Source organism: Brassica oleracea, chromosome C1, assembly GCF_000695525.1.
Source record: "Brassica oleracea var. oleracea cultivar TO1000 chromosome C1, BOL, whole genome shotgun sequence".
In the NCBI taxonomy this organism is placed as follows: Eukaryota; Viridiplantae; Streptophyta; class Magnoliopsida; order Brassicales; family Brassicaceae; genus Brassica; species Brassica oleracea.
The window spans coordinates 20,622,644-20,646,842 of record NC_027748.1 but is presented as its reverse complement, the minus strand read 5'-3'; the positions used below and the strand labels follow the sequence as shown (position 1 = coordinate 20,646,842).

Here is a 24,199-nt window from a genome sequence, read left to right as displayed (position 1 = left end):
CACAGGAGTATGTGCCTCCTGCTCAGTATGCGCCTCCTGCGTATGAGCTTCCACCATACTATCCTCAATATGAGGCGGATTACCAGCCTCAGTATGACTAGCCTTCTCCACAGCAGCCTCCTCCACAGCAGCCTCCTCCCGAAGCTCCTCCGGCTCCTCCAGCTCCCCATCCGGATTTGATGGTGCCACTTAATGCTCCATATGCTCGATATACGGTGGAAGATCTCCTCCAGATGCCTGGACGAGAAGGTCTTCCCATCATCGACCCAAATCGACCTCCTAACACTTTATGGTAATTTTAAATATATTTTTAATTATTAAAAATTTAATTATTTTTAATTATACATATATCAGTCTCATAAATTCTTGTAAATTTTGTAGGTTTAAGACGGACTATTGTCTTGGACGGAGCGTTTCGGGAATCATCAAGGCAACCTTTCGGGAAGCGCATCCGAATTGGACTCTTACACCGGACCACGTACGGAGGATGTGGTTCAAGTGCTTTGCGGTAATTAAAATTTTAATTCTAATTAAATTTTTCAATATTTAATTAAGTATATTTATTTTGAAATTTATTTAATTATTTTCAATTTAAACTTTTTTGTAGCAACAATATAATTGGTCTATTGCTGTTAATGAGACGATGAAGGAAGCGTTCAACGAGAAGGCGATGGTTCGCCTACAAAACAATGTTGCCGATTGGAAGGAGAAGTGGAGGGTTTTAGGGGATAGGTCGCAAAAGCCTTCCTATAAAACCGGTCGTCGTAACCAAGTTGTTAATTTGGGTTGTGCCAATTTCATCTTTAATTCGTCGTAAGCTAAACACAGTCGTCTTTAATTCGTCGTAATTCTTCATGTGGGCGTCTTTAATTCGTCGTAAATGCAAAGTAGATGTCGTTTTTTATTCGTCGTAAATTTTATGTGGTCGTAAGTGAGACGTAAGTTACGGCGAAGTTACGACCCACTAAAGACGAAACCTAAATCCTTATATAAACCTGGGGCGTGGATGCTATTTTGATGCTCACTCCTCTCTCTCTAACAACGACCTCGCTTCTCCATAAGGTAATTTTTTTTAATATAGTTTTTAGGTGGTTAGTTTAGAAAGGAATTAGATTAAGCTTGGAATTAGTTTTGGATTGAATTAGATTTAGTTTGGAATTAGTTTTAGAATATTTTTAATAACTTATTTAAATTATATTAATTTCTAAGTATAATGTTTTTTTAACAGATCGACGATATGACTCCCAGTAAAAAGAGACTTAGGAACCTAGCAACTGCGATTCACCCCACGTATGGGGAAACATTTCTTGATCGGACGGACCCATCAGCTTCGAGCTCCGGCACTGAATTTGCACAGGAGCATGTCCCTGAGAGCCAATCTCAGGGAAGATCATCCACACAGGAGTATGTGCCTCCTGCGTATGAGCTTCCACCATACTATCCTCAATATGAGGCGGATTACCAGCCTCAGTATGACTAGCCTTCTCCACAGCAGCCTCCTCCACAGCAGTCTGCACCACAGCAGCCTCCACCTCCTCCACCTGCCCCTGCTCCCGAAGCTCCTCCGGCTCCTCCAGCTCTCCATCCGGATTTGATGGTGCCACTGAATGCTCCATATGCTCGATATACGGTGGAAGATCTCCTCCAGATGCCTGGACGAGAAGGTCTTCCCATCATCGACCCAAATCGACCTCCTAACACTTTATGGTAATTTTAAATATATTTTTAATTATTAAAAATTTAATTATTTTTAATTATACATATATCAGTCTCATAAATTCTTAACAATATAATTGGTCTATTGCTGTTAATGAGACGGTGAAGGAAGCGTTCAACGAGAAGGCGATGGTTCGCTTACAAAACAATGTTGCCGATTGGAAGGAGAAGTGGAGGGTTTTAGGGGATAGGTCGCAACCCCTCTACATCAGCAATGACGTTTGGAAGGGCATAAAGGCTTATTGGAATTTGCCTAAGTCTGTTCGGAAGTCTCTCAAGTGCTCCGCGTCTAGGATGACTCGTTACGCTCAGGGCAATTTGCCCATACCCCATACTTCCGGACAGATCCCACACGCCGGGAAAGCCCTTCAAATTGTAAGTCTTCTTTTATTCTTCAATTTTAAAAAATAATTAACTAATTTTTTTTTTTGAATTCATGAAATTAATTAATTTAATTTTTTTTGTAGGCGGCTCAAGAAGGAGCACCACCATCTCTTTCTCATCTTTACAAGACGACACACCAGCATTCTGATGGGATGTTTGTGCATCCTGAAGCAGAAAGGATCTACAACGATGTCGAGACTCGGATACAGGAGGTCCATACACAACTGTCCCAACAAAATCCCGAAGCTGAACCGGTTCAGTTGTCTACCGTCGAACAAGACAAAAATTTTGAACAGGTATAATTTTCAATTTTTTTAATATACTTTATATACATTTTAATTTTTCAGTTTTATATATGTACTAATATTCATTTCATTAATTGAGATTGTCCCGAAGAAAAGGGGACGGATGGTCGGGATCGGTACGGTTAACGATGTCCCGAGGGCAAGAGCTGAATATGCGGCGAGAATGCGGGACAATTCGCAGCGTCGAACAGATTTGACAGCTGCCAACCGAGTCATTTCGGAGGTCCGGGGAGACAACCAGACCAACAGAACCCACATTAGGTCCATCGCGGGGATGTTCGATGTTCTTGCAGAGACAAACCCGGCTCTTGCAGCGATGTGGCAAAATGTACGTCCGACCATTAATCCCGATCCCACTCCGTAAGAGCAGGCTGATTTGGAGCAACGGTCTGTTCACCACAGTGCTGAGGTCTTTGACGACATCAACCTTAACAATTAGATTTTCTTTCAGTTATGTATTAATGTTTTCTATTTTTGATATTATAACATTTTGGATGTTTTATGATATATATTATATTTTTCTTTAGAATTTTCCAAATTTTAAAATATTCTAAAATTTCATCTCAATTTTTTGATATTTTAAATTTATAATTAATATTACAAATAATTATATTTTATATTATATTATATTATAACATACGACGTAATCTGGTCGTAAATATTACGACCAATTAACATCGAAATGCGATATAATATAGTCGTAAATATTACGACCTTTTAACAACAGTTGTCGATGTTTATTCGTCGTAATATTTATGACGACATAACGTCAAACTGTTACGTCCAATAAACGACTTCTATAACGAATTATTTTACGTCTATATTACGACGACATGTGTCAGTCGTGAGGATTACGTCTTCTTTACGACGAATCGTCTATTACGACGAGCCGCTATTCGTAGTTAGTTCGCCGTAATCTATGTATTATGACGACTTAACAACTAATTTTGTAGTCGTTAAGCCCGTGTTTTCTTGTAGTGGATGATTTTTTCTCCTGAAAAGAAAAAGGAAAACATAGGAGAAAATAGTTCGGTAAACGGAAATGTAGAAAGTTTCTATGAAGAAAATGGAGATGTAGAAACTCTCCAATCAGCAAAGAAAATATGCTAATAATTGGAGAGACACAATAGCTCCTAATATGTTGGCAGATGCTACCGGAAGTCAACGATGAAGAATAGGAAAAATTTTCTTGTTTAATTATTAAACTATTTCGTATGTTCATGCCATTTTGAGCGTTGTTAGTTTTTAAAATGTTTTACATAATTAACTTCTGAATCTCTGAGGTGAATTTTTGAAATAGTTAGTCTCATGCGATGTTATTGCTTTGGCCTAGTTTATTTTTCATTATTGGAAGTTTCTCGTCTAGGTTTTGTGTTAAAAGTTCGATTTACCGCTTGACTTTGGTGTTATTTATGTTTGGTGTTGTTCCTAGTTTAATGATTATGATACATTTTAAACCACCAACAACGGTGACGCTACAGAGAGTGCAACAACATCTTTTCAAGAGTGACTTTTCAAGAGCGACTTAGTTTGAATGATTATGATACATTTAAAACCACCGCCGATGGAGATGTTATGATAACAACCTCTAAAGTTTACTATTCCCAATTGTTTTGCTTTCTTGCAAAACTGCCACCAACGGAGATGTTACGGAAAGCTTCACAGTAGGTTTTGCAAAAGTGACGGCTTAGACAGGCTGTGAAAGAGAGACAAAAGAGACCGAAGAGATAGAGAGAAGTGGAACAGAGCAAACAGAGAGAAGTGACGTGTTATAATTTTGACAACGGCAAGTACATGTTTTAATTACAGATTTGTGTTAATTGCTACGTTCCTATTCATTTATCAATTTATCTTTATTTTTGTTAAGTATCTCTTCTAGCAGAAAGATTGAACATAATATCTTTAACTAAAATTGTCTATATGAGAGTGATGTTGACTCCCACCTATCAAAATTGATATGTCTAAATTCTCTAGATCTCTGATAAGAACTGAAGTATTTATTGATCAAGTACCACCTAGAACTGAAGTATTTATTGATCACGTACCACCCAACCTCCCACTCTTAGTCTCTACAAACCAGAGAGCTAAGCCTATTCTTGAATCTCACAATCTGAGATCAAGCCTCTTGATTCCTAACAGAATGAATCTCTGTAACTAACTAACCGATCTTTTATATCAAGACTCGTATACAATTTCTATTTATTATAAATTCCCACTTGCCAGCTCATCACTTCCTTCACTCTTCTTATTCACGTTCTGCTTCTTCCTCTTCGATACGTAAACCCTTAATGGCATATCAATACCCCCGGGGTGGAGAACGAGCTTGTCCTCAAGCGCATAACTCGAAAAAACTGCCTTTTTAACTCGCGCAACAACATCCAAGAATTGTCGTGGGAAGGTAGATTCTTCCAAGCCACCAACACCTCTAAATGGCCTTCCTCGTTATAAAGAGTTCCCAACAGCTCCTGAGGTTCCACGACCAATTCATCTTCCTGAGATAAGATCGGAGGCAGCGGCAATACCATTTTCCCCCGACCAACCACCGGTTTCAACTGAGAAACATGAAAAACTGGATGCACTTTCGAATCATCTGACAAACGCAGTCGGTAAGCCACTTGACCGATCCTTTCTAACACCTCATATGGACCGTAATAACGAGCCGCCAACTTCTGACACATACGTCTACTCACACTTTGCTGTCTGTAGGGTCGTAATTTCAAATACACCATCTGACCCACTTCCAAAACCAAATCCCTCCTCTTCTTATCCGCATTGTTTTTCATCACTTCTTGCGCACGCAACAAATGCTGTTTAACATCAGCTAACAACTCATCCCTCTCCTTTAACATCTTCTCCAATTCAAAGTTGCTAGTGGACCCTTCTTCAAAACGTAACAATGATGGAGGGTCCCGCCCATATACCATCTTGAAAGGCGTGCAGTGAGTCGCAGTATGAAAAGAAGTATTATACCACAATTCAGCCCACATTAAGTATTTTTCCCAAGTCTTCGGGTGAGCAGACGCAAAGCAACGTAAGTAAGTCTCTAAACATCGGGTAAGCACTTCCGTCTGTCCGTCTGATTGAGGATGAAAAGCTGTACTGAACCGCAGACGAGTTCCTGAAGCTTTAAAACAATCTCTCCAAAACCCACTGAGAAACACTTTATCCCTATCCGAAATGATCGAACGAGGATACCCATGTAATCTAACAGCCTCGAGAAGGAACTTCTGAGCCACATCAGAAGCTGTAAATGGATGCTTCAACATGATGAAATGACTATACTTACTCAGCCTATCCACCACTACAAAGATTACATTAGCTCCTCGAGACGATGGAAGTCCTTCGATGAAGTCCATCGATATATCTTCCCATATTTGTTGCGGAATGTCTATTGGTTGCAACAATCCAGCAGGTGAGAGTGTACTGTACTTGTGGGTTTGACATACTTCACAAGTAGTCACATACTCTTGGATGTGTTTCCTCATATTCTGCCAGTAGAACACCGCACGTATACGCTTCATCGTCTTTAATATTCCAGAGTGGCCCCCTAGCAAGCTATCATGATATTCTTTCAAAAGCAACGGAATGAAAACAGAGTCTGAAGGAAGGACACCGGCCTTTATAGTATAATCTGCCTTGAATCACTGTATACCCCTTTTTAACCGACTCACCATGACAGACTTTAGCTATTAAGCCTTGAATCTTTTCACTCTTATCCAACTCTTCATAAATGTCTTGAGCCTGTAACGATGAAGGCAATGTCAAAGCAAAACAACGCGCCTGCACTTCCACTGACGCGTACTGAACAATGCGAGACAAACCATCCGCAACCTTATTCTCAGTCCCCACTTTATACTCGATATCAAAATCATATCCCATTATCCTTGTCAACCATCTTTGGTAATCTAAGGTGACCTCTCTCTGCTCCAAAAGGTACTTAAGACTCTGTTGATCTGTTCTTACAACGAATCTTCTACCCAACAAATATTGCCTCCATTTTTGAATTGAGAGTACTATTGCCATCAGCTCTCTCTCATAGATGGGCTTGAGTTGTTCTTTATCAGACAACGCATGACTGAAGTAAGCGATTGGGTGTTTCCCCTGCATCAACACCGCGCCCAGGCCATACCCAGAGGCATCTGACTCTACAATGAAGACCTGTGTGAAATCAGGAAGTGCTAGTACCGGTGTTGTCGTCATTGCTATCTTCAAACTTTCAAACGCCGCTTGTGCTACCTGAGACCACAAGAACTGCTCTTTTTTTAACAACTCCGTAAGAGGTCGTGCTATCATCCCATACGCTTGCACAAACTTTCTATAATAACCGGTCAAACCAAGAAACCCACGCACATCCTTTACTGTTCTTGGAGTTGGCCACTTAACGACGACTTCAATCTTTTGTGGATCCGTTGACACACCCTGTGCCGATATAATATGACCAAGGTACTCCACCTGTACTTGTCCAAAAGCACATTTTTTTCTGTTAGCAAACAACTTGTGTTTCTCAAAACGTTTAAGAACTTCTGCCACATGAATGACATGCTCCGCCATCGTTGAACTAAAGATCAGAATATCATCAAAAAACACCAGCACAAACTTCCTCAAAAAACTTTTGAACACATCATTCATCAATGACTGGAATGTTTCTGGCGCATTCATCAACCCAAACGGCATTACTCTGAATTCATAATGACCTTCATGAGTTCTGAATGCTGTCTTCTCCACATCTTCCTCTTTCATTCGAATTTGATGGTAACCTGACCTCAAATCTAGCTTTGAAAAATGCTTGGCTCCATTCAACTCATCCAAGAGTTGGTCTATCATCGGGATAGGATACTTGTAAGGAATTGTTGCTCTATTCAACATCCTGTAATCAACACAGAACCTCCAACTTTTATCCTTCTTCCTGACTAAAAGAACTGGACTTGAGTAGGGACTGTGACTTGGTCTTATGATACCCGTTGCAAGCATCTCAGTCACACTTTTCTCCATAATCTCTTTGTGCACCTGCGGGTATCTATAGGGTCTTACACTCACTGGCCCGAGACCAGGCTGCAAAACAATCCCATGTTCGTGACCACGTACCGGAGGAAGCTGCGTTGGCTCTTGAAATATGTGATCAAACCTCGCTAACACCTCCCACAACTCTTTAGGAACATCTTCACTTGCCTGTGCCATTTTCAAGGATTTAACCGGTTGATGTAACACCGAATCACCCAATAACGTCACCAATCTCCCGTTGTACCAGAATACATATTCATGTTTCTCCCAATCGATCTGGCACTTCCCCAATGTTCTCAACCACAGCATACCGAGTATCACATCAACGTTGCCCAAATCCAAAACGATAAAGTCTGTTTCAAAAACCACTCCTTGAAGATTGATCTGGACTTTTCTACAAACTCCGGTACCATTCACAGAAACGCCAGTACTAACAACACTTCCAAGCCTTTTACCATCTCCATCTCCAATTTCAACTGAGCAGCCATTACTGGTGATATGAAATTATGAGTCGCCCCACTATCCAACATAACTACCATTGTATGTTTCTTGATGACTCCTTTTAATTTCGTTGTTGTTGGTGAGGAAATCCCATAAAAAGACTGCAATGTTATCGTCTTTAGTTGAGGTTCCCATACAATGTCATCTTCATCAATCTCCATACTCTCATTACCAATCAGCTCCATTTCTAACCCATTTATCACAGTCAACACTCTCAGCGACGCATTCGGACAAACATGCTGCCTATTCCACTTCGCGTCACAAGTGTAACAAAGCCCCAATCTTCTTTTTTCCGCAATTTGTGTCTCCGTCAAGCGCATGGCTGGTCTTATATTCCCCTGCTGCTTTGCTGGCTGATTTTTATCTTGTTGAGTCTTCTCTTGCTGGACTTGTTTCTGTTTCCACCCTGAATGAGGATTGAAACTAGAGTAAGACTTTGACACCGATGAAGAGCCTCCTGCTTTATCCTTGTTTCGCGTTTGCATCTCCTTCTGCACCACGCTGAAAAGAGAACTCGATTCCATCTGATATGCAGTTGATATCATAACAGGCAAATCCACTGGCTTACACATAGTCACTACTTCTCTCATCTCTGGAGACAAACCATTCATGAATATACCCTTCTTCTGAGTATCAGATAAGCCAGAAACTTGAGTAGAAAGATCCTCGAACGTATGTATATACTCCGCCACGTTCCCCGTTTGTTGAACATTGAAGAAATGTTGGCTTGGATCTCTTAACTTCACCCTACTGAACCTCGCAAGCAATCGATTCTTGAAATCCATCCAATTTTCAAACGGTTGTCACAAAATCTCACTGTTGAACCAGCTCAACACGTCGCCACTCAAACTTACGGATACCAAGTCGAGCTTCGTCGCTTCACCGTAACCGCCATTCCTGAAGTATCTTTCTGCCAAAGCAATCCAACCATATGCATCCTCTCCGTTGAACAACGGTAGCTCAATCCGACGAATCAAGCTATCACGATCATCAACCAATCTCGGTCTATCCCTATTCGCATCAGATCTGAGACTACAGCCAGGTTCCAATTCGGAATCGCGTACCTGATTCTGACCGTTCGCCGGACTCCGATGCAAATCCTCCATCACCGGAGGAGCTATCGTCAGGAGATTGTAAAGATCGGTAAACTTTTCCTCCAAACTCGTCATCGACGCTCGTAGCTGCACCGTCGATTCCTGTTGTTCCGCGTAGTTCGTCGCCACCGTCTGCGATAACGACTCCAACGTCGTCGCTCTCGTCATTGTCACGATCGTTCGATCCAGAATGCTCACCCGCACCAATTTGATAAGAACTGAAGTATTTATTGATCAAGTACCACCCAACCTCCCACTCTTAGTCTCTATAAACCAGAGAGCTAAGCCTATTCTCGAATCTCACAATCTGAGATCCAGCCTCTTGATTCATAACAGAATGAATCTCTGTAACTAACTAACCGATCTTTTATATCAAGACTCGTATACAATTTCTATTTATTATTAATTCCCCCTTGCCAGCTCATCACTTCCTTCACTCTTCTTATTCACGTTCTGCTTCTTCCTCTTCGATACGTAAACCCTTAATGGCATATCAATCTCTCAGGAAGTTGGGATTTGTTTAGGATTAAAATGAATACAACCATATAAACCAAAAATGAGTTGATAAGATATTTGTTTCACTTATATGTGATTAATTCAAGACTATAGTGCAAATGTATTAATGACGTAAGATTGATTTGCATCTTCTACTTTGGGATAACACCCCATGCCTAAGATTTACGGTTTAATTGATAATCTCACAACTACTACTTCTCTTACTCGATCAAATAACTCTAATCTAAAACTAAAACCATGTACCTTCCTGGCACACTTCTAAAATCCTGGCACACTTCTAAACTCGCCACTTTGCCTATACCTGATTTCTCCAACTCCGTATGTATCATTTCTCTGAATGTCTTGAATGCATTCAAGGAGCTTCTAACTCCTATAATCACAAAATTTGAACCACAGATTAATAAGATGTTTAAACTTCATACCCAACCATGACACAGATCCACTTCACCTATTTCAATTGTTTGAATATAGAGGGGCATACGCACAAATCTTAGATAAGCTACCAAATTAATTGTGTTTTCTGCCAAAATCTGGGGAGGCAGTACAATACAGTGACCAGCCACGCTTTAATACTATATTTGCAAGTATCCAAAATTTTTTAAAGAAATTTCGATTTTGATTGTTTCCTTAACTCGAAGGCAGAATATCGTGAGCTTATTATTTTATCAGTTCATCACAAATGAACGAGACTACAAGAGCATTATCTTGAATGACTTAGTGGCTCACCCTTTGGGGTCACTTTGAAACACCAAAATTTCTAGCAGTAAAGAGTTGCGTCTGCGGGAGTCGAACCAAGTCTATTGCTTGGAATTTTTATGCCCGAATATTCTTTCTCTGTATCACACTGTCGCATCACTAATCGTCGTCCAATTTACATGTTTGAAAGCAGAGACAACTGAGAAGAGAAGTAACAAGCCTGGGCCAACGCCATGCATCAACCGTTAGAATTCATACCCAACTAGTTACTCAAGGATTCTCTCAAAAGGCTATATAGATCGTTCAACAACGCAAAGGCAATACATCTAATATATTTATTGTCTTAGGAAAATACTAAGATTACAACCGAAATTAAAGGGTTACTAAACAATCACCTGAGTATTAAATTAACCTGCATTGCACGCTTTAGACAAATGAATGGAAAATCCACGCTAGGATCAGTAAATACTAAGTAGATATAAATCTCTAGAGCGAGTTATTACATTTGGTGAACCAATCTTCTAAACCGACATATTTGCATTTGCGGTGAGAAGAGTGAAGGCTCTGTCCCAATCTTGGCTGACAGATTCTTGAATCTTGTAGTCCCCAATGAAAGGACACCAAGCTTCCTGTAAGCCGTTTGTCCCTGTCCAAATGACCTTCTCGGGGACATTCAGAAAATCAAAGTCCAGCGGCATTGGGGGTGGGGGTGGGGGTGGGGGTGGCTGCTCGTTAGCCTTTTTGTTGGATTGGGTCAGCCGCTTATAGCTTCCTCGGTCTTCAGAACGCTACAAAAAAAAAAAAGGTGAGGTAATATAAAAGACAGAAACGCTGAAGTCTCATAAGAAAATAGAGAAAAATCTCTGAACTCACTTGTGATTTGGTGTCACTGTTGTTAACCGATTTCTTGTTTTTCTTTTTAGGCGTTCCGTGTTCCAAGTAGTACATCACCTCGGTCCTTGACCGGAACTTGCGATTTGTAACAGGTTCGTAGTAGAACTACATTACATAAAAAGGGAAATTAAAAGCATTTGCATTATCTTTCTTTCTTCTAAAGATGGGAAACAACATTACCATCAAATTAACATCCATTTAGAAAAGGATTCACAAAACCTATCCTTTAACTAAAAAAGGTAAAGCAAGATTATTTATGATAAGTCTCCAATAAGATGACGATAATCTGAAAACCGAAGACCAAATTTTCCAATTTTACTTGACGAATCTCGGTCATCAGTTTCTATTCCAATTCTAATCAACAAATAAACCAAAAAAAAAAACAAATTGAGGGGGCTAATCTGCAAATTTCGATCAAGTACCTTGTCCACCAAACCAGCTTTGGTACCGGAGGTTCGAACCTTTTCTTCGGTCGTCCAACCTGGAGGAGGCGCCCAGTTATCCCCCGGTGACGCACGCTTCTTCGGCCTCGATTCCATCGGAAGACTCAACTTTTCCGACGGTGGTTGGGCGTGATCTGTGCCGTTCGACATCCCGGAGCAATCCACTCTAGGTTTCCGTTAGCAGCAGGTCGATCGAATCGAACGGTGTCGAGAGGAATGAATATTCTTTATGTCGACGCTTTCCATTTTTTTTATTAATGAGAACCCAAAAGGGTAATAGAGACGTTGGGGCAAGCCCAATCTGATGCCCAACTTAATCTATTCATTATCTCTAAGACAAAGTTAAGAAAAGTTCCACATATTGAATGTGTAGAATATAATAAAATTTTATTCGATTAGTTTACCAATCCAAAAAACTAGGTATATATAATTCTATGAATCCATTAAAAAAAAGCAAATTAAAATTACTTATTTTTAAATAAATATCCAATATATATACGAGTATATAAAGAACCATATATTGCTGACAAAAAAAAGAACCATATATTAATTGTATAATTATTTTTATTCTACATGTTTAAAAATATATATTTTTTCTAAATTAATTATTAAGTTACTAAACATTTTAACAGAAAATATTTTTTATTTAATAATGAATTTTGGTTTAAAATATTTACAAAATTTCACTAGTAAAAATATCTGAAATAGCCACGTACTAGCCACGATAAAATCACGAACCCGAAGAAACCATGACTTTATCGAATCCGTGGTTAATCCGTAGCAAAACCAACCACGATATAGCCACAAATAATCAGTGGCTACCGCAGGCACGGTTTAGTCACTAGATTTTCGTGGCTAGGTTGCCATGTTCACGCTCTACCAACTATGCAAATATCAGTTTAAATGCAATGCTCAACGCTCCTTCAAGGCTATCCCAGCAAAGTCTGCATCCAGACAAAGTGAATGGACCTTTATGGTAAGTTGTTTACCTTTGTTATATGTTTTCTTTCTCATTATGCTTCTCTGTTTGTATTTACTAATTGTTGTGGTCTCTTTATCATGTTATTAGGTTCGATATTGGCCCTTCTGTCAATATATTTGTTCGCTCAACATGGCAGGGGTATTTCATGGGACCTTGGAGGAATTGGAGTAAAGTGCCTGAAGAGAAGAAGCAAATGTGGTGACAAACCTTTGTGGTTAGTGTTTGTATCTCTGATTGTAATTATTTTACATTTCCAATATCATTTAGCAAATCCATTCATCAATACTAATACTATTGGGAAACACAATTTAATGTGGTGGCAAACCTTTGTGGTTAGTGTCTGTGTCTCTTCCTTTGTAGCAACAGTACTATTGGGAAACACAATTTAATGATCTAGTCTACTTCCACTGGAAAAAAGAGATTAGGATAACAATATATGGACGCATCAGCACTAAGAAGAGGAAGAACAAGAAACCTGGCTACATTAGTGGTGAGAACTGGGACACTCTCTTGGCGTATTAGGCCGCAGAACCTGCTCGAAAGAAGAGCAAAACAGCTGTTGCTTGCCGCAAATCTGATCATGTCAAGCATAATGCAGGACCGGTAGTATTTAAGGATTGAATATAACATGGAACTTTTTGTCTTTATTTTTCACCTATCAACAATTTAACTACTGTTTTTGCCTTTGTTTTCCAGATGGTTTCCTCTGGTTCTCCACCTTACATTGAGCTACTGCGGAGGACACATACATGCAAAGATGGAACCTATGTTGACTACTGTTGTAAGACTCGATCTTGGGTTCCTCGACCCAACCAGACCCGCGGCCTTACCCATGATTCATTTTAACTCCATTATTTTCTAAGTCATTTCCAATCATTTGAGGTTTATATCAGTCGAACAAGACAAGTACAAACATAAGGTAAATCGGTTTCTATATTAACCATAAAATGAGATTCAATACATAGGTTTAAGTTGGACTATAGGTTATCATAAGTTCATTCCTAATCTGATCTACCCACACAGTACACAACTTCACATTGATCGAGTCTTCACGGCTCCTTGGTCTTACCACGATTAACTTCAGATCTTGAAACCACATACAATAACATATCAATCATAAACCGATATCCTAACAATCGAGTCTAGCCATGCATGGTTCGGTTCCCTTAGTTACTACCAAGTATCTACTATAATTCTACTCAAAATCAATCGACCCTAAGTTAGAGTTACTCCAAGTATAATCGCAAGCCAAACAAACCCATAACTGGATCGCCAATGATCCAATCCGACCACACGGCAAGGATCTAGGATCGATCGGTTCAGTCATAAGTCCGGCCAATGTGCCTAGGACTGTCTTACCTGGACCGGCCAAGGCATTGGTCCAAGAAACCGTGTAGAGACATGACACAACTGTGTAGCCTTTTAACCGACTAGTCCAATCGATCTAACATGCGGACGATCGGACCGTACTTGCATCCGACCCATGGCCATGGATTGCGATTTGGGTGGAACCGGCCTAAGCCATGGTCTGCAACACCATAACCCAAGCATCACACCTATTCGTACATATCGAGTGTTAGGGGATTTTTTGTGTAAGATCTTTGTGAGTACCACGAAACGATGGATAAGCTTGAGAATTCGTGAATTGTATTGAGAGTATGCAGGAATTGAGACTAAAAGAGATGTTTTATTGATCGTTTGAGCTGGGACTACAACAGTTTTGAGTAAGAACCCTAGTTCTAGCCGCCTAGCTCTAATCTCTAAGTCTTGAAGTATCGATCCCTTGCTCTAGGGTTTAGGCTCCCTTTATATAATTGTTTTAGGTCGGCATATAGTCGGTTGGAGTAGGTTAAATTCTTCCATATTCGGAAATATGGAAGGTTCTCCTTAGCGGAAGTTTTCTTTTTCCCGGAGGAAGGGGGCGGTCCCTGGGACTGGACCCAGAATACTTCACAGCTGGGACCTGGGGCGTCTCCCAGCGGGGACTCAGAGGCCGGTGTCCTGCCTGGGGTCTGGAGGAATTCTATACCTGAGGTTTTTTCCCCAACAGTTTGCCCCTTATTGCTCGATTTCGTCATCGAACTCGGGGAATAACCTGTGCACTCAAGTCAACGGAAGTTGCTCATTCTCAGCAGGCTTTCCCTAGGCAGGACATCGCTCCAGTAATCCTGATATCCCGGGTTCCTCTCAGGCTGGAGCCACACTCTGAATCCGGGGAGGACCGGTTCCCTGATAACAGACCGGGGTCTGGCGCTATCTTCTTGAACAGCTGATTGCTTGTTGAAGATGGAGAAGCTCAGGGCTTTTGGCGGTGTCTTGGAGATGGCGATTTCCAAAGAAGAGGTCTGAGTACTTGAGCATGATGCATAAAGGCATGTCTGGATGCTTCGAAGGATACTATGGTCGACTCTTCTTTTGGAGGTATGTATCTTTTTGCAAAACTTCCTTTTTAGGGAGGATTTTCCCTTTATTTTGCAAAGACCGAGTTTCCTTTTTTAATGTTTTGTCGTTTATGCCAGAGATTCATTGAGATATTTGGAAACATCCCTATTTCCTTTTCCGGCTCTGCAAGGATGAGTGATCCGGATGTATATAAGGGCTCGCGATATCCTCTAATCGGCCTCAACCCAATTCCAGCGCTGACTTCCGGTTGAGAAAGGTAAATCCCGAACTGCTTGTGTTTCCGTCCTCACTCGTGGGTGGCCGTCCAAGGCCACGTCATCTTTTCACCGATCCTTTCTCATCTCCCATCCCTTCTTGGGGAGATGTTCCAGAGGCTGACAGCAAGGCGGTCCCGATGGCACCCCTGAGGCGGCGCCATTCCTGTTTCTTTGATGATGGTCCCCGTACCGAGATCCGAGAGGGAGACCTTGCTGACATGCGGAGGAAATATGCGATTCATCCTTCAGTGGGGATGAGGAGCCCGTCTGAGTTCGAGCGTGCTCCAGATGGAGGGGCGAATGAGATAGCTATTTATGAAGCATATCTGGAAGCAGTCTTCCGGGGTGTTATCCCTTCCCTTATAGGCGAAGTATCCTCTTTCTTTGGTTTCTGTCTTTCTCAACTTACTCCCCTTACTTGGAGGACTTTAATGGTTATCCAAGTACTTGGGGAACTTCATGGGTTTTCCATAGGGGTGCATGAGATTCTATACTCGTACTGCTTTGCCCCTCTGGTGAACAAAGCAGGGTTCTACCATCTCTGATCCCGTGATGGCACTCCTTTAGTCGAGGAACCTTCGAGGGGTATTAGGGGCAACTATCCCTTCGGAGATGGCTGGAACAATCGGTATGTATTCGTGAAGATCCATGAGCCTTTTGACTATCCTACGTCCTGGCGTACAATCGGTAAGTTCCTTTTGGGTTTCATTTTGGGTTCGAACTTTGAGTCTTACCGTTCCTTTTGGGTTTCATTTTTTATTGACGCCTGGTTCTTGCTATAAGATGTGTCTCGTCTGGTTTCCTTTGCTGGAGAAGCAGTAGCGAAGCTTATAATGGGAGTTCCTTGGTGATTTCGATGGGTGACTTTCCTGGTGAGCAAGGAGTCCTTGCGGCATAGCCGCGTTTGGGGTAAGCCTTCCCTTTTAGTTTTCACCTGATAGGACTCTGTTTTCTTACTTCCTGCATTGCATTTTCCAGGGAACGTGGTGAGGCTCTCGGTGTCGGCCATTTATGACGAGCACCAGAAGGCCAAAACGTGGAAGAGGCGTCCTTTTTATACCCCTCCCCCAAGATTGGCGAGGGCCACTTCGTTGGTTAATGGCTTATCTTCCACCTCGTCAACAGGTGTTGAAGTCGTACTCAATCATGACCCATTGGGGGATGCTCACCGGAGGTTAATTGGCGAGGTGTTCTTTCTCCGTAGTCAGGTGCAGAACATGATGGCCTGCCGGGATCTGTTGATTCAGCAGGTGAAGGCATCGACCAGATGGGAGCTCATGAAGGAATGGCTGGAGAAGCGGGAAGAACATTGGGATCTTGAAGAAGAGTACCATCGACATCTGCTCCTGTCTGGAGGGATCGACCAGCAGTCGGGGAGTTTCTCCCGGGTCGCCACCCCGAGATCCGTCGTGGGGTCGCGATTCTCGGAGGAGCCTTCTTTCTGAATGATTTTTCTTTTCTTTTTTTGCTTCTGAAACTCTGGCTTTTTGTTGAATCTCCTTGTTTTGAATAATGGCTCTCCGTAGCCCCCTTTGGTTTTTGGAATAATCGGCTCTTTATAACTTTCTTTCTATGCACTCTTTCCTATTGTCTTGCATGCTCTGATGATAGTACTTCAAATTTTTAAGAGGATCTTCCCCGCCTGTTTCTCGGTTGGGGCGAGACTCGTAGTATATGATCGCTCCTTATCCTCTTTGTAGGTTAGATAACTGGACCCTGGAGTGAACCGCTTTTCTTGGGAAACGTCATGAAAATTCGGAGGTCATCTATGGATGTTGGGGTTGCCCCGGACTTGAAGATTACGCAGGGACCAGAAGGTAGCCTAAGAACCCGGAGGTTGCAGCTAGGACCTGAGAGATGGGCTCTGAACCTGGAGGTTTCAAGCTTTCTAGAATATGGACTCTTGGAGTCTGGAGGTTATTTTCGTAACCTGAAGGTCGCGTAAGGACCCGGAGGTCGCCTGGGAACCCGTAGGTTTTCCTTTAGATCCTGAAATCATGATTGGAGCCCGGAGGCTGTATGAGGACCCAAAGATTCTTCGTTAGATCTGGAGACCGTACTTGGAACCCGGAGGTTCTTGAGATCGTGATTGGACCCTGAGGTCGTGTGAGAACCTAGGGTTTTCCCTTAGATCCTGAGATCGTATCGGGACCCTGGTGTTTGTGTTTGGACCTTGAGGTCATATGGGAACCCGGAGGTTCTTAGAGATGTAATGACCCCGATGCGCCTTAGGCTAATTAGGAACCCTGATGCCAGATAGGAACCTGGAGGTTCTTCCTCAGATCTTTGCTTGGAACCTGGAGGCTATATGGGAACCCTGAGGTTTGTCTTTAGTTTTTATACATAGGACCCGAGATTGTATGGGGAACCGTGGGTTTCCTCTTTAGATCGCGGGTTTGTATATGGGCCTGGAGTTCCCTTGAGAACCCAAAATATTTATTTTCGCAGGGACCGTACTCCACCTCCCTAGGCAAGACTACTACTGGTACCTGTTCGGATTTTGCATTCTGCCGCTCAGAAGCTGGCTACTATCGAGTTCCTATGATGTATTTTACTTCTGCAGGAAGTCACTGACAGGCTTAGAGGGTGCTGGTGTGGGTGTTATGACCCAAGTGCCGGGCTTTGCTGCTTTCCACGTCTGGATAAGCAGAGATTATGAGGTGCTCCTGGACTTTTGCACTTTTTCTCTCTGTATTTCACAGTACTTTTGCAAGTAAACCCAGTGTTCCCTGTATTGTATAGCACATAGTGTTTTAATACAGGTACTTTCACATGTGGTACTCTAGGACCCCGATGCGCCTTAGGCTGCACAGGGATTTTAGGTAGTTTTGACAGCATACTCAGGCTTGCGCATACCCATTCCTGCTTTATGTCTCATACCCATTTTGATTTTATGTGGGCGTGCCACTTTTTGACAAGGGTTGCTCAGGAACGGAGGTATCCGGAGACCTGATCCAGCTCGTATGCCCCTTTAAGTATAGTGATTTTCCTACTGCCTTTATAGTCGGAACTATTTTTTATTATAAGCTTTGTCTGGAGACGTTTAACATACATAGGAGTAGGAAATCATAATGCTTAAATAGTATATAGTAAGATAGTAGAAATCATGGTTCGGAGACCGTATTAAAAATGATAGGCTTTGAGGTGCAGGGCGTTCCAGCAGTTGGGTTGTATTTTACCTTTGCAATCATGTAGCCTGTAGGCTCCTGTTCTCCGCACCTCGATTACCTTATAGGGTCCTTCCCACCCGGGGGTGAGTTTTCCTGTCATTTTTCTGCTCGTCGTAGAACCCAGTCCCCTTGCTGGAAGGTTCTGGTTCTGACTTTCTTGTTGTACGTCCTGGCGACGTCTTGCTGTTATGACCAGTTTCTTAGCCGAATGGCCTCTCTCTTTTCGTCGAGTAGGTCGAGGCTCAGCGTCATCAGCTCATCGTTCTCTTCTTGAGAGGTAGACCCTGAGACTGTTGTTCTCACGTGCATCTCTGTGGGTATTATGGTTTCAGAGCCGTAGACTAGCGAGTAAGGAGTTTCCTGCGTCGTCGTCTTCGGAGTGGTCCGGTAGGCCCAAAGGACTCTGTGCAGTTCTTCCGTCCACTTCCCGTGAGAACCCTCCAATCGCTTTTTAAGCATGTTGACCACGGTATTGTTCGTGGATTTGGCTTGTCTGTTAGACTGGGGTGTCAGGGTGTGGCGAAGGTAAGCTTTATGCCCTAGTCCTTGCAATGCTCCTTGAAATTGTGGCTCGTGAACTGCGGCCCATTATCGACGATGATCTCATGGGGGACCCGGAAGCGAGTGATTACGTTTGTCCATAGGAATTTGCGGATCTGGAGGTCTGTGATCCGGCTGAGTGCTTCTGCTTTGACCAATTTGGAGAAGTAATCAGTGACTACCAGAAGGAAGACCTTCTGCCCCGGCGCCATAGGGAATTTTCTCATTATGTCCATGCCCCACTTTCTGAAGGGCCACGGTGAGCTTATGGACTTGAGGTTTTCCGGAGGGAGTTTAAATACTGGAGCGTGCCTCTGACACTGGTCGCAGTGTTTGGCTTGCTGGTTGGCGTATGCGGCCATCGTGGGCCAATAGTAGCCTGCTCTTTTGGCCCTGAGCACCAGGCTCCTGCTGCTAGAATGGGACTCACAATCTCCTTCATGTAGTTCTACAAGGATTCTAGCGGCTTCTCGAGGTGTGACACATCTCAAGTACGGCCCTGAGAAGGATCTCCGGTATAGCTTCTCCTGGGAGATACAATATCTTGCGGCTTGCTTCTTGATTTTTCTGGACTCTTTGCGATCTTCTAGAAGAATGTCATTCTCTAGGTACCAGACTAGGGGAGTCATCCAGGTTTTGCCCTCTACGATAGCGGAGACCTCTTCGGATTGGGGTTCCTCAAGGGTGGCTGGCCATTGAAGCACATGCAAGGGTATGCTCATATGACTGTTTGTTTCGAGGGCGGACCCTAGATTAGCCAGGGCATCGGCTTGCGAGTTCTGTTCCCTGGGGATTTGAATGAGCTTGCAACTCTTGAATTCCCTGATTAGTCGCTAGGCGACCGCCAAATACTGGATCATGCTGTCGTCCTTTTCTTGGTACTCTCCGTGCACTTGGTTGATTATCAGCTGGGAGTCACCGAAGACCTGAATGTTTTCTGCCCCCATTTGATGGGCGAGTGTTAGTCCTGCGATTAAGGCCTCGTACTCGCTTTCGTTGTTGGTCGCTTTGAAGTTGCATCTTACGGCCCTTGAGGTCGTGTTCCCTGTCGGCGAGGTAAGCAATATTCCTACATGGGCTCCTCTGATGTTGCTGGATCCATCGACATGCAGGACCCATTCTCCTTCTTCCTTTGTTTCGCTTCGGAGGCGTTCTTCTTGCTCCAAAGCTGGGAGCAAGATAGGAGAGAATTCGGCCACAAAGTCTGCCAGGACCTGTGACTTTATAGCTGTGGCTGGTCGAAAAATCACATCGTATTCCCCTAGTTCCACAACCCATTTCGCTAGGCGTCCAAAGACTTCAGGCTTGTGGAGGACCAGTTTTACGGGGAAGGAGGTGACGACCACGATTGGGTGAGCCTGAAAGTACGGCCGCAACTTGCAGTGGCGACTATCAGGGCTAAGGCCAGCTTCGCTAGATCGCTGTAGCGGGTTTCTGCATCCAGGAGAGCCTTACTTACGTAGTAGATTGGTAGTTGCTTGCTTCCTTCCTCGCGTACTGGGACGGCGCTTACGGCGTGCTCCGAGACTGCTAGATATAGCAGCAGGACCTCAGCGACCAGTGGCTTGTATAGGAGAGGAGGAGTGGTGAGATACGCCTTTAGCTCATGGAGGGCGGACTCGCACTCTTCCGTCCACCCAAAAACCTTTGGGTTTTTGAGGGTTCCAAAGAAGGCTAGAGATTTTTTCAGAGAGTCTGGAGATGAACCTGCTCAGGGCTGCCATTCTTCCCATTAGCTTTTGGACCTCCTTGACTTTCTTCGGGGAAAGGATCGAATGAATGGCCCTGATTTGCTCCGGGTTGGCTTCAATGCCCCGGAGGGTTATAATGTACCCGAAGAACTTGCCGGAACTGACCCCAAATGAGCACTTAGCTGGGTTGAGCTTCATGTTGTACTTCCGGAGAGTGGAGAAGGCTTGCTGCAGGTGAGATATGTGATCTTCAGCCTCTAGGGATTTGACCAGCATGTCGTCGATGTAGACCTCCGTGGTTCGCCCTATATGGTCCGCAAACATCATGTTCACCAGCCATTGGTAGGTTGATCCCGCGTTCTTTAGACCAAAGAGCATAACTTTGTAGCAATAGATCCCTCTAGATGTCATGAAGGACATCTTCTCCTGGTCTTCCAGATGCATGAGTATTTGATTATAGCCGGAGAACGCGTCCATGAAACTCATCAGTTGATGCCCGGTTGTGGCATCGACCAGCTTGTCGATATGAGGCTGAGGGAAGGGGTCCTTTGGGCAGGACTTGTTGAGGTCTGTGAAGTCTATGCAGACTCTCCACTTCCAGTTTTTCTTTTTGACTACGACCACGTTAGCTAGCCATTCCGGGTATTGTACCTTGCGAATGAACCCCGCGCCGAGTAGGCTTTTGACTTCATCGTTGATGATTGCATCCCTTTCGGGGGCAAACTTCCTCCTCTTTTGTCTGACGGGTTGATGTAGGGGATCTACCTGCAGCTTGTGCATGATGATCTTTGGATCGATCCCGGGCATGTCTGCGTGGGATCAAGCGAAGCAGTGAGAGTTAGACCTGAGGAAGTCTATTAACCTCCTCCTTAATCCTTCGGTCAGCTTGGAGCCGACCTTGAGATGTCGGGACTGGTCCCCTTCGATCAATGACACGTCGTCCATTTCTTCGACCTCCGGTTCCTCGGTGTGATGAGCCGGAGGGTTGCTCTGTAATTGCTATAAGACCTTGGTCTTTCCCTTCAAAGTAGTCTGGTAGTAGGAGCGGGAATATTCTTGATCCCCTCTGATTGCTCTTTTGCCCCAGGGTGTAGGGAATTTCACCATCTGGTGAAGAGTCGAAGGGACGGCTCCCATGTCGTGAATCCAGGACCGTCCCAGGATCATGTTGTAGGATGAATCGCAGTTAACAACAAGGAACTTGGTTGACATGTTGAACCCTTCAGCATATACCGGGAGGGTCACCTCTCCGGCAGTCTGCTTGACTTCTCCGCTGAACCCAATGAGTGGGGTTATCCTCCGAGTTAGAGCGCTTTCCTTCAGCCCCAGATCCTTGTATGCGGCCTAGAAGATGATGTTGTCGGAGTTTACATTATCTACCAGTATCTTTTTCACCAAGCAATTCACTACAGTGAGCGATATGACCAGGGCGTCGTGATGTGGGGTGAGAACCCTTTCCTGCTCCTTGGCCGTGAAGTTTATTTCGTCCGTACCCAGGAGTAGGCGTTTCCGCTTGGCTGCCTCTAGGCCGTGCTTGGCGTTCCAAGTGCTCTTATTTGCAGCCGCGTGGCTTATACCGCTGGTTTCCGAACAGCCCGATATGATATGGATCACTCGGTCCTGTCGAGGTGGTGAGACGGGAGCAGCTTCAGTGGGCTTTGCCGTTGTCTCCTTGCTTAGATGGCTCTTGGTCTTTTTCGGAAAGGAACTCTCTGAGGTGTCCTTTCTTAAGAAATTTGTTGACCGCAATCTTCAGTGCGACGCAGTCCTCCATTTTGTGACCGTGGTCTCGGTGGAAGCCGCACCAGAGGCCAGGGTTCCGGAAAGAATCATACGCTTTCATCTTCTGAAGCCACTTGACCTGTTGGCCCATCTGCCGCAGAACATTGATCAGCTCCGGCCTTGAGACGGAGAGGTGAGAGATGTCTGGCCACGTAGACACTTCCATCCCTTTTGTCTTCTCGATTGACAGGTTCTGGTATCTGCCCCAGTTTCTGTTCCCGAAATCCCTGGTTGGTCTTGGAAAGGGTTTCTCGTCTCGTTCGGTTCGGTCCAACTTGACCGCCTTGGGGTCTTCCTTTAGCTGCGCCTTAGCGCGACTGGCGACATCTTCCTCCCATTTTACATGTGCCCAGGCTCGGGACAGAACGTCTTCCATGGTCTTGCACTGATATTTGGTTAGTTCCTTATAGAGGTCCCCATCGGAGAGCAAACCTCTCATGAAGGCAGATATGGCAGTGGGGATGGTTCATTTAGGAATGGCCACCTTCTCTTGATTGAAGCGGGCTATATAGCTTCACAGGGGTTCCGCCCGATGCTTGAGGATTTCGTAGAGACCATCAGAGGTTTTCTCCAGGTCCTTGCTGCTGGCGAATTGTTCTACAAACTTGTCGCTGAGAATAGCAAAGGAGGCTATGGACCTGTAGGGTAGGTTGATGTACCATTGCAAAGCGGGTCCGGTTGGGGTTGAGCCGAACCCTTTGCACATGGTAGCTTCGCGCGACTCCTTTGGGAGTGCTACAGCGAGCATCCTTTGTTTGTATTGGGCGACATGATCGTTCGGATCGCTGGTGCCGTCATACGCCTTTATATTGGGAAAGGAGAACTTCCTGGGCATCTTGATCAGGGTGATCTCATCCGTGAAAGGAGTGTCAGCATAAGAATCGGGGTTGCTCTTCCGGATGGGGGGAGCTACCCCTGGGAGCCTTTCTACCATGGACTGCATGGCGTCGAGCCTCTTGGAGAACATCTGCTCCAGGTAAGCAACCATAGGAGACTCCGTTTTTTTTCTGTTCCGTCGGGTGCTTCCTTATCAGGTTCCGGCTCAGATTCGCTGTCTTCTACGTCGTAGGTCTGAGCACCCTTAGCCTTTTCGCGCGTTGCTGCGTCTCCTTACGACGTCGTAGGCGGGGGAGTCGTGCCTGTCCCAGAGTTAGGTGTTTCCAGAGTTGGCATGGGTCGGATCTAGGCCCGAAATCGACGCTTTTTGTTACTTCTCGTCTAGGAGGTTTAGATTCTCCGATTCGAGCTGGATGAGCTTTTCGCCGCTTTGCTCCAGATGCTTGGAGTGTTCTTCGAGCTTCTCCTTCAAGCTCTGGACTTCCTAGGAGAGCTCGGGATTCTCCTTAACCTCTATTTGAGCTCTGTTTAGCTTGGTCACTTGGCTTTGTATACCGCCGAGTTGCCTTTAGAGCTCTGCTTCTCTTGGAGTAGCTTCGGGTAGGTCGTTCTGCTCATCCACCACCATTATCACATAGTTTAGATTTCTCCCCTCCTTCTAGCGCAAAACTGTTATGGGATTTTTGTGTAGGATCTTTGTGAGTACCACAGAACGATGGATAAGCTAGAGAATTCGTGAATTGTATTTAGAGTATGCAGGAATTGAGACTAAAAGAGATGTTTTATTGATCGTTTGAGCTGTGACTACAATAGTTTTGAGTAAGAACCCTAGTTCTAACCGTCTAGCTCTAATCTCTAAGTCTCGAAGTGTCGATCCTTTGCTCTAGGATTTAGGCTCCCCTTATATAGGCTTTTTAAGTTGGCCTTTAATCGGTTGGAATAGGTTAAACTCTTCAATATTCGAAAATATGGAAGGTTCTCCTTATC

At 44.0% G+C, this 24,199-nt stretch overlaps 3 protein-coding genes across 3 annotated transcripts; all 3 read right to left on the bottom strand.

Annotated features, from left to right (window-relative positions):
* Nucleotides 1–10,494: 10,494 nt before the first annotated feature.
* LOC106343787 (methyl-CpG-binding domain-containing protein 5) lies at nt 10,495–11,804 on the bottom strand. The gene is made up of 3 exons (XM_013783095.1): nt 11,530–11,804; nt 11,087–11,212; nt 10,495–11,001 (listed from the first exon to the last, which is right to left on the bottom strand). The coding sequence occupies exons 1-3, from the start codon at nt 11,698–11,700 to the stop codon at nt 10,735–10,737; spliced, it is 564 nt and encodes a 187-aa protein (XP_013638549.1). The 5' UTR covers nt 11,701–11,804; the 3' UTR covers nt 10,495–10,734.
* Nucleotides 11,805–18,901: 7,097 nt separating this feature from the next.
* On the bottom strand, nt 18,902–20,791 carry LOC106334583. Its single transcript, XM_013772886.1, has 4 exons — nt 20,610–20,791; nt 19,755–20,336; nt 19,205–19,688; nt 18,902–19,099 (listed from the first exon to the last, which is right to left on the bottom strand). The coding sequence occupies exons 1-4, from the start codon at nt 20,789–20,791 to the stop codon at nt 18,902–18,904; spliced, it is 1,446 nt and encodes a 481-aa protein (XP_013628340.1).
* An 801-nt stretch (nt 20,792–21,592) lies between these two features.
* Nucleotides 21,593–22,466, bottom strand: LOC106334574. Its single transcript, XM_013772876.1, has 3 exons — nt 22,303–22,466; nt 22,019–22,172; nt 21,593–21,937 (listed from the first exon to the last, which is right to left on the bottom strand). The coding sequence occupies exons 1-3, from the start codon at nt 22,464–22,466 to the stop codon at nt 21,593–21,595; spliced, it is 663 nt and encodes a 220-aa protein (XP_013628330.1).
* Between the last annotated feature and the right edge of the window lie 1,733 nt (nt 22,467–24,199).

Excerpts from the sequence above, each read along its gene's own strand:
- LOC106334574 (XM_013772876.1), bottom strand. The coding sequence starts at position 22,466 with ATGGGCCAACAGGTCAAGTGGCTTCAGAAGATGAAAGCGTATGATTCT. Across the intron at positions 22,173-22,302 it reads AAGAAAGGACACCTCAGAGA|CGGTATAAGCCACGCGGCTG; the intron begins GTTCCTTTCCGA and ends TTCGGAAACCAG. Across the intron at positions 21,938-22,018 it reads CCCCACATCACGACGCCCTG|GCCGCATACAAGGATCTGGG; the intron begins GTCATATCGCTC and ends ATCATCTTCTAG.
- LOC106334583 (XM_013772886.1), bottom strand. The coding sequence starts at position 20,791 with ATGAAGCTCAACCCAGCTAAGTGCTCATTTGGGGTCAGTTCCGGCAAG. Across the intron at positions 20,337-20,609 it reads AGAATGGCAGCCCTGAGCAG|AAACCCGCTACAGCGATCTA; the intron begins GTTCATCTCCAG and ends TCCTGGATGCAG. Across the intron at positions 19,100-19,204 it reads AGTGTCAGAGGCACGCTCCA|AAGGTCTTCCTTCTGGTAGT; the intron begins GTATTTAAACTC and ends GCGCCGGGGCAG.
- LOC106343787 (XM_013783095.1), bottom strand. The coding sequence starts at position 11,700 with ATGTCGAACGGCACAGATCACGCCCAACCACCGTCGGAAAAGTTGAGT. Across the intron at positions 11,213-11,529 it reads AAGCTGGTTTGGTGGACAAG|TTCTACTACGAACCTGTTAC; the intron begins GTACTTGATCGA and ends TATGTAATGTAG. Across the intron at positions 11,002-11,086 it reads ACAGTGACACCAAATCACAA|CGTTCTGAAGACCGAGGAAG; the intron begins GTGAGTTCAGAG and ends TTTTTTTTGTAG.